The sequence below is a fragment of the Bufo bufo genome, chromosome 9, assembly GCF_905171765.1.
Source record: "Bufo bufo chromosome 9, aBufBuf1.1, whole genome shotgun sequence".
In the NCBI taxonomy this organism is placed as follows: Eukaryota; Metazoa; Chordata; class Amphibia; order Anura; family Bufonidae; genus Bufo; species Bufo bufo.
The window spans coordinates 196,943,424-196,953,592 of record NC_053397.1 but is presented as its reverse complement, the minus strand read 5'-3'; the positions used below and the strand labels follow the sequence as shown (position 1 = coordinate 196,953,592).

General features: G+C 46.3%; 1 protein-coding gene across 2 annotated transcripts in view; it reads left to right on the top strand.

Annotated features, from left to right (window-relative positions):
- The first annotated feature begins 6 nt into the window (after positions 1 to 6).
- The window catches only part of TMEM59 (transmembrane protein 59), a 28,434-nt gene continuing 18,271 nt past the window's right edge, over positions 7 to 10,169 (top strand). Inside the window, exon 1 of one of the 2 annotated variants that reach the window (XM_040407871.1) lies at positions 7 to 192. In XM_040407871.1, coding sequence (XP_040263805.1) covers positions 46 to 192 — 147 coding nt within the window. In that variant the 5' untranslated portion in view covers positions 7 to 45. The remainder of the gene's footprint in view (positions 193 to 10,169) is intronic. The other variant, XM_040407870.1, reaches the window with a different exon arrangement.

The following is a 10,169-nucleotide window of genomic DNA, read 5'->3' as shown; positions in this document are numbered from 1 at the left end:
AGTGCGTCCTACTCCGGATGTTGACCATCAGCTGAGAGGAGCAAGATGGCGGTCGCACGGTTGTTTTGCGGGCTCGCGCTGTTGCTGTGTTGCACTTTGGGGGTCCGGGGGTCCCTGGACACTGCCCTGGGGGACAGCTCGTCCTGTCATCAAGTGTGCGAAGGCACTTACCCCCTACACACCTACCCGGAGGTAAGTGTTCTCAAGGACCAGCGCCCCTCCTCCACCCAGCCCTGTACACAGCCAGGGCGCAGCAGGTTCCCTATGGAGACCAGCTTCTTATCAGGGGGTGGGGTGCAGGCTGTTGTCCTCTGGTGTCAGACGCTGACTGTGCCGTATTCAATGCATTATCCTATTGAAAGTCTAGAAAGCTCACATCATCTGTACAGACAGCTGCTGATATACCCTGCACTGTACAGACAGCTGCTGATATACCCTGCACTGTACAGACAGCTGCTGATATACCCTGCACTGTACAGACAGCTGCTGATATACCCTGCACTGTACAGACAGCTGCTGATATACCCTGCACTGTACAGACAGCTGCTGATATACCCTGCACTGTACAGACAGCTGCTGATATACCCTGCACTGTACAGACAGCTGCTGATATACCCTGCACTGTACAGACAGCTGCTAATATACCCTGCACTGTACGGGCAGCTGCTGATATACCCTGCACTGTACAGACAGCTGCTGATATACCCTGCACTGTACAAACAGCTGCTGATATACCCTGCACTGTACAGACAGCTGCTGATATACCCTGCACTGTACGGGCAGCTGCTGATATACCCTGCACTGTACGGGCTCCTAGTTGTCCTACACGGATGTGATCTGCGTATCCCAGTCATCATGCATTTAGGATTCTAGGAAAGTTGGGTGCCTTTCTGGCGATGTGTGCACTATAGTGTAAGTTTGGCGCATGCGCCATGCAACGAATGGTGCATATACACACTGCCTGTCCAAAAAAAAAGTTGCCACCTGGATTTAACTAAGCAAATAGTTATGAGCCTCCTATTGGATAATTACTGCATGGGCGATTATATTTCAGCTGGAAATAAGATATTTAACCCCAACTGGTACAATGAGTTGCTTCTTATTTCTTAAACAACCATGTCGAAAGACACATCTCGTGGTCGTGGAAAAGATGTTAGTCTGTTTGAGAAGGGTCAAATCATTGGCATCAAGCAGAGAAAACATCTAAGGAGATTGCAGAAACTACTAAAATTGGGTTAAGAACTGTCCAACGCATTATAAAAAACTGGAAGGATAGTGGGGACCCATCGTATTCGAGGAAGAAATGTGGCCAGAAAAAAATCCTGAATGATCGTGATCGGCGATCACTTAAACGTTTGGTGAAATCAAATCGAAGAAAAACCACAGTAGAACTCAGGGCTATGTTTAATAGTGAAAGTAAGAGCATTTCCACATGCACAATGCGAAGGGAACTCAAGGGATTGGGACTGAGCAGCTGTGTAGCCGTAAGAAAACCACTAATCAGTGAGGCAAACCAGAAAAAAAGGCTTCAATTTGCTAGGGAGCATAAAGATTGGACTCTGAAGCAATGGAAGAAGGTGATGTGGTCTGATGAGTCCAGATTTACCCTGTTCCAGAGTAATGGGCGCATCAGGGTAAGAAGAGAGGCAGATGAAGTGATGCCCCCATCATGCCCAGTGCCTCCTGTACCAGCCTGTGGGGGCAGCGCTATGATCTGGGCTTGCTGCAGTTGGTCAGGTCTAGGTTCAGCAACAGTATGTGCTCCAAGAATGAGGTCAGCGACCACCTGAACATACTGAATGACCAGGTTATTCCATCAATGGATTTTTTCCTCCCTGATGGCACGGGCATATTCCAAGATGACAATGCCAGGATTCATCGGGCTCAAATTGTGAAAGAGTGGTTCAGGGAGCATGAGACATCATTGTCACACATGGATTGGCCACCGCAGAGTCCAGACCTTAACCCCATTGAGAACCTTTGGGATGTGCTGGAGAAGGCTTTGCGCAGCAGTCAGACTCTACCACCATCAATGCAAGATCTTGGTGAATAATTAATGCAACACTGGATGGAAATAAGTCTTGTGACATTGCAGAAGCTTATCGAAACAATGCCACAGCGAATGCGTGCCGTAATCAAAGCTAGAGGCGGCCCAACTAAATATTTTTGGGAGCTGACCGGAGTCCCTGTGGCCTGCCGAGCGCGGTAAGTGGAGAACAGCTTCTTGATGTACCCCCCTCCCTGCCGCTGTCTTCCTTCCTGAATACCATCGGTAGGAACCCAGCCGGTGGTGAACCCTTCGGTGTCCTCCAGGAGTCTAAGTTGGGAAAGCGGCAGAGCGGGAGCCTTAGAGAGGGTCGGGAGACACGTGGCGGGCGCCATCTTGAAGGTGAGAGAGCGGGGTAGAGAAGGAGAGCCAGCGCTGACATGAGGAATTCGCGCAGGCAGACAGAGCTGCACGCTCCCAAGTCCCCCCATTCCTGGCTGAAGTTCAGCTCATCTAAATACCCTGGCCACAACGTCAAGCATTACAGAGCATCTGGCCCTTTGGGAAGCTTCTGCAAGAGGGTGTCTGTGTCCTGTACAAGTGGACTTCTCCTATCCCTGTCTATAACACGGAGTGTCTGCTAACTTGATACCACTGGGGAAAGTTGAATAACCGTAAACCCAAAGGCAGAGTTGACAGAGTTAATCCTCTCTTTACACTATTGCATCAGCTTGTGTGTGCCTGCTTTATATGGGCCGCAAAACCAACACTACGTGGATACTGAAAGTCAAACAGAACAAGGGGATATGGATCCTAAAGCTGCGATTGATTCTGTGAACGCATCCCAGATAATGAAGGCAATAGCGACCTGTCAGGCGACTCTTATTGCCAAAATTGATCATGTTCAATCTGATCTGAGTTGTCTACGGCATGATTTTGATAAAATACGTGAAAGAACCGCTGAAGCGGAGCGCAGGTTAAGTGACGTGGAGGATCTGGCTCGGGCGCTAACTTGTGCCAAAAAAAAAAAATCTTCTATGAACTTGCCATGCCCCTCACAGAATACCTTGGGGTGTCTTCTTTCCAAAATGGGGTCACTTGTGGGGTATTTATACTGCCCTGGCATTTTAGGGGCCCTAAAGTGTGAGAAGTACAGGGTGGGCCATTTATATGGATACACCTTAATAAAATGGGAATGATTGGTGATATTAACTTTCTGTTTGTGGCACATTAGTATATGTGAGGGGGGAAACTTTTCAAGATGGGTGGTGACCATGGCGGCCATTTTGAATCCAACTTTTGTTTTTTCAATAGGAAGAGGGTCATGTGACACATCAAACTTATTGGGAATTTCACAAGAAAAACAATGGTGTGCTTGGTTTTAACGTAACTTTATTCTTTCATGAGTTATTTACAAGTTTCTGACCACTTATAAAATGTGTTCAATGTGCTGCCCATTGTGTTGGATTGTCAATGCAACCCTCTTCTCCCACTCTTCACACACTGATAGCAACACCGCAGGAGAAATGCTAGCACAGGCTTCCAGTATCCGTAGTTTCAGGTGCTGCACATCTCGTATCATCTGAAGGCAATCGTCTATGCTGTGAAGATGCGAGATGTGCAGCACCTGAAACTATGGATACTGGAAGCCTGTGCTAGCATTTCTCCTGCAGTGTTGCTATCAGTGTGTGAAGAGTGGGAGAAGAGGGTTGCATTGACAATCCAACACAATGGGCAGCACATTGAACACATTTTATAAGTGGTCAGAAACTTTAAATAACTCATGAAAGAATAAAGTTACGTTAAAACCAAGCACACCATTGTTTTTCTTGTGAAATTCCCAATAAGTTTGATGTGTCACATGACCCTCTTCCTATTGAAAAAACAAAAGTTTGATTCAAAATGGCCGCCATGGTCACCACCCATCTTGAAAAGTTTCCCCCGTCACATATACTAATGTGCCACAAACAGGAAGTTAATATCACCAACCATTCCCATTTTATTAAGGTGTATCCATATAAATGGCCCACCCTGTAGTTTGGAATCCAAATGCGTAAAAATGCCCTGTGAAATCCTAAAAGTACTCTTCAGCGGAATACCCCTTTTTTGACATTTTGGGCTAACTAAATTTAGGGGGTATTCCTCTGAGACTACCCAGGAAAAAGAGCACACCTGCCTAGTAAAAAGGAGTGCTTGCGAAGTAAAGCTGCGATCGCTAATAAAGATCCAAAAAGCTCAAAAGTGATCTTTATAGCGCCGCAGCGATTTTACGGTGTTTTTGCAGTGATCAGAAATTATTTTTTTCTGTCACTGCGGTGGGGCGGACTGAACGCAAGTGTGCGCACAAGATCAGGCCTGATAGGGCGAACACTGCGTTTTTTGTAGAGCCTAAGGTGACCCTAATGTACTGATATAGATCTGATTGCGATCAGTCTTGATCACTTACAGATACTATATAGGGCTGATTAGCGACAGCGATGACGCCAATCAGTGACTGCGGTGTGGTGGGCGCTAACTACCTAACAAGTAGCTAACTAACTGGCGGTGATAAGGGACCCTTAGGCCCCATTCACACGTCCGCAATTCTGTTCTGCATTTTGCGGAACGGAATTGCGCACCCACTAATTTCTATGGGGACAGACTTTGTCCCGCTCGGATCCGGAATTGCGGATCTGCACTTCCGGGTCCGCACTTCCGTTCCGCAAAAATATAGAACATGTCCTATTCTTGTCCGCAATTGCGGACAAGAAAAGGCATTTTCTATATAGTTCTGGCAATGTGCGGATCCGCAAAATGCGGAAAGCATATTGCCGGTGTCCGTGTTTTGTGGATCCGCAAAACACATATGGACGTCTGAATGGAGCCTTACAGGGAGGTGATCAATGACAGGGGGGTGATCAGGGAGTCTATATGGGGTGATCAGGGGTTAATAAGTGACAGGGGGGTGTAGTGTAGTGTGGTGCTTGGTGCTACTTACAGAGCTGCCTGTGTCCTCTGGTGGTGGATCCAAGCAAAGGGGACCACCAGAGGACCAGGTAGCAGGTATATCAGACGCTGTTAACAAAACAGCTTCTAATATACCTTTCTGATGCGCTTTTTTTAAACATCTACAGCCTGCCAGAGAATGATCATCGCTGGCAGGCTGTAGTTTAACTTCAGAGCTGCGCGCCGCTGTGAACGCGCGTGCATGCGAAATCTTGGGTCTCACTAGATGACGCCAATAGGCGTCGCTGAGACCTGAGAGTGCTGCTGCCCGGACGCCTATCGGCGTTACAGTGGCGGCAAGTGGTTAACTATCTTATGTGTTCTTAATGCTCTGTAACATGACCGAGGTATAAGTTATACAAAGGTTGGCGGGTAGCCAAAACTCCTTTTGGAGTGAGGAGACACGCTAGTTGAGGAGTTCAGCGTTTACTGTTTGTACCTCAGTTCCTCCATGTAGGGTAAGGGAGTGTAGGTTAGAGGTTAAACCCGAGAGTTCTTGTTCTAATTAAGGGATTAGGCTCATCCATGTTGGGAAGGATAGGGCAGGGTTGGTGTTTACGGGAGTTGGGAACAGTTTATCTGTATTTGTATGTTGTGGTATGTATGTGCTGAATAGAATGGAGAACCGCACTCAATTCAAATGTCCCTGGTGCCAATCAAGGGCTGCGAACAGCCAGTATATATGTGACGAAAATTGAGGCACTCAGGTTTAGGTTATTGCAATCAAACTTTTTTTTATTTTTTAAAAGTTTTTGCAGTGATTTCATCCAAAAAGCCCAATTAGATCCTTTGTACAAACAGTATATTTAAGACCAGACGTTTCAGTCATTTCAGACCTTCATCAGTGGTCACATTTTTTATCTGTTCTGGTGGGGAAGCATGGACATCAGGGCTTGGATGTACGGTGGTATGTTTGTGCCTCCACGGGTCCTCGGGTTACTGGTACATTTCTCTGGTGTCATGGAATGTTAGGGGTCTCAATAATAAGATCAAACGTTCTTTAATCTTCAACTATCTGAAAGGATATAACCCCGACATAGTAATATTGCAAGAAAAGCATTTAAGTGGCCAGAAAGTTCTGGCTCTTAGACGCCCATGGGTGGGGGCAGTTTACCATGCAGTATATTCCAATTATGCACGGGGAATTTCTATCCTAATTGCTAAAAGTCTTCGCTTTCAGCTGATATCTGTTCAGATTGACAACTCCGGTAGATATGTACTTCTACATGCACACATTAGAGGGCTACAACATTTTAATTGTTGGTGTATATGTACCTCCCCCTTTTCATAGAGGTATACTAGACCTTATTATGAGTAAAATAGCTATGTTCCCAGAAATCCCTCTCCTTATTGTGGGAGATTTCAATGCCACTTTGGATCCTGTTAAGGATAGGCTACGGCCGCAAGCGTCCCATAATAGGGCGAATTGTTTTGTGGAAGCTTGGCGGCAACTTCATCCCACTCTTTTACAATACTCGTGTTGCTCTGCCTCCACCGGATCTATGTCTCGTCTGGACATGGTTTTTATGAACAAAGGTCTATTGCCATGTCTTAAGAATAGTGACTACTTACCTAGGGGGCTTTCTGATCACGCTCCCCTGTTGTTGGTCCTGTCACAGCCCATAGGTGGTGGCGATTGAATCCGATGTGGCTTGATGTTCTTCCGGTGGCGGCCAGTAACTATGATAGTATGATACAATATTGGACAAACAATGAGGGATCCTCAGATCCCTTGATGGAGTGGGATGCTTTTAAATCCGTTATGAGAGGGGGACTAATAAATGCCATAGCGACACAAAAAAAGGAATTGCGCCCCACTAGGACCAAGCTTGAGACGGAAGTTTTTAGCAAGGAGAAACAATACTTAAGAGATCCGAATAATGTCAATAAGGGATCCTGGCTGGAGACGCAACGTAGGTTTTGCCTACATCTTACAGAATACACCCAAAATAAACTATTAGCCCAGAGACACTCGATCTTTTCAGAGGGTGACAAAAACGGTAGAGCTCTGGCATATCTAGCCCGCACAGAATCCCCTCAAACGGTAGTAGCAGGAATCATGTCAGACCAGGGGGTATTGGTGACTGAGCCTGAAGGGGTTGGTCGTCAATTTGCTTCTTATTATGCTTCCCTGTATGCTTCTAAGACTGTCGGCACTACAGCAGGCATGGATGACTTCTCGGCTGGAATTTAAATCCCCTCCCTGACAAGGGGAGATGGGGAGGCTTTAGCGGCAAGCATTACTGATGCTGAAATTGAATTAGCTATTAGTTCCCTTTCGGTAAGGAAGGCTCCTGGTCCGGACGGTCTCCCGGCCGAGTGGTAAAAGCTCAATCCTAAAGAACACAGTACCAGAATTGGGAAGCTATTTGCCTATGCTTCTGATCGGGGTGCTTTGCCCTCCTCCTTCTCTGAAGCCACTATTGTGGTGACCCATAAGCCTGGGAGACCTCCGGAGCAGTGTAGCTCATATAGACCCATATCATTGCTAAATCTGGACGCTAAGATTTTAGCAAAGGTACTGGCGTTACGGTTGCGGGATGCCATCCTCTCTGTTGTGGGGGTAGACCAGTCGGGCTTTATGCCTGGGAGAACCACTGACATTACCTTGAGGCGACTGTATACCAACCTACAGGTCCAGCATGATAACAGGGGCGGGAGAGCCTTAGCGTCGTTAGACAACGAAAAAGCATTTGATTCGGTGGAATGGGGCTTCATGTGGGCCACGCTTCAGCGAATGAGCTTTACACTGAATTACTTGCGATGGCTGCGGATGCTCTATAATTCTCCAACTGCCAGGGTCAAGGTCAACGGATATGTTTCTGACCCCTTTCCTCTAGGGAGAGGCACTAGACAGGGTTGTCCGCTTTCCCCTTTACTCTTTGCATTAATAATGGAACCTCTGTCGTTGTTAATTTCCTCCAATTCAGCTATAGAGGGATGGGAAGTGGCGGGGATAACGGAGAAACTCTCTTTATACGCAGACGACATGTTGCTATATCTAGCAAACCCTGATAGTTCCCTGTCTTCCCTCCTGGATACAGTAGACGAATTTGGGCGCTTTTCTGGGCTACGGGTGAACTGGAGCAAGTCCAGTCTTTACCTGATAGATGATGATAATCCCGCCCGCGGCTGTAGACAATCTAAATTGCAAATAGTAAAACAATTCAAATACTTAGGGATCGTCATCCACAAGGACTCTGCAAAGTTTTACCAAGTAAACATAGTGCCTACGATGGCCTATATTGCTAGGAAATTGGAAGCCTGGGAAAATTTGCCTCTAACCTTAGTGGGACGCGTTAACATTATTAAAATGGTCCTCTTGCCAAAATTGTTATACTTTTATATAGGGCGGCGCCAATGTCTCTATCCAAAAAGCATTTCTCACTACTGGACAGGATGTTTACCCCTTTTCTGTGGCGTAATCAATCCCTCAGAATAGCAAAACAAACCCTCCAGGCATCTTATGGGCGGGGTGGTTTGGCGCTGCCGAATCTTTCTCTCTATTATGAAGCGGTACAATTGAGTTATGTAGGATGGTGGATCAGAGCTGATGCGAGCAACCCGGCAGTTGTTTTAGAAGCGGCTCTAGTGGGATCCTATGAAGCCCTTGCAAATTTAGCATACAGGCAGGGGGCTTATGCAGCGCATATCTTCACGCCTGCAATGGCGGCGACGTTAGCAGTCTGGAAAAAGAGAGTGGAGGTGCATATGGTTCAAGAGAGTGGGGAGAGCTGGTCACCATATTTATTCCTCCATAGGGGTAAAGTCCTCCCGGAATTGAAATCTCTCCCGGATTTTGAGTTCTGGCCTCAGAAGGGCTTGCGATATCTCACTCAATTGTATGAAAAAGGTTTATTTAGATCTTTTGGTAGTCTTAAGCAAGAATTTCAGTTACCCCAACACTCTTTATATAGATATTTCCAACGGAGACATGCCTGTAGTGCCCAATTTGGCAGAGGACCATTGGCGCTAGACTGCGATTCAGTGGAGGCAACATTAAGGCGGACCCGCCTAGATAATCCAGTGTCTACAGTGTATGCTGTACTAATGGCGAAATTAGACTCTCCGATAGATGGGTCCTTTGGTAAATGGAGGCGAGATGAGATAGAGCTGGAGGCCCATCATGTGAAGGAACTGAGCCGGACGTGGAGATCAACTGTTATTAGCGCCAGAGATCAACTTCTACAATTGAAATGGCTACACAGAGTATATTTCACACCTGGTAGACCATTTAAGATGCGCAGATTAGCCAATCCTCAATGTACGCGCTGTGGATCAGGAGGACGGCTACTTTCTACACGTGGTGTGGCAATGTCCGGTTATTCAAAACTTTTGGGCACCGATACATGCCTATTTACACTCAAAGGTGGGGTTTCCGGAGATTTGTGTGCCGCAGTCAAGTCTGCTGGGAATTGTTAATGATATAATCCCCACCAAATATGGTAAAAGACTATATAGGTTACTCCTATACTACGCTAGGAAAACCATACTTTTGAACTGGAAAGCCCCTAAGGTTCCCACTATACAACACTGGATTCGACTAGTTAACACAGATCTGGAGCTCTATAAGCGGGTCTTTGAGCATAGGAATACTCCTGATCGTTTCCTTTAAAATTTGGGATCCTTGGATGAATGCGCAAACAGTGACACTTTGATAAAATTTTGGTTCCTGTGTTGACCCGTGGAGAAATGGCGCGTTTGGCTGTATGTTTGTTGGTGTGAATGTGATCCAGTACACTGTGTTTATCACTATGGTTCGCTAGCGAGCTGGTTTCAGGCAGGAACCTTATGTAGTGCACTCTATTCTGGAACATGACCTGTGCTTGGTGGTGACCATTAGGATATTTTTGCATTATGTGAATGTGTATTGTATAACTTGTAAGTTTGTTTCTTGTGTCCCATTGGCATCCGCCGGGCAAGAATTTAACGTATCCCTTTAATTCTCCTTTTTATAATTTCTGTAGTGGCAGTGTAGGCAGTCTCATGGCAAAGAAATGGTTACATCAAAGACTGACACGGCGAGAGAGATTCCCAGCGAACGCAATGAATGTCGAGATGAAACAATATGATCACAGCCTTCTATTGCACTCCTCCTAAAATGCGCAGTAAGACAGTCCTGTCTCACAAAGTAAAACCCTGCTGTTAAAACGTATATGTCCAGAGTAAGGGCTCTTGCACACGACCGTATGTATTT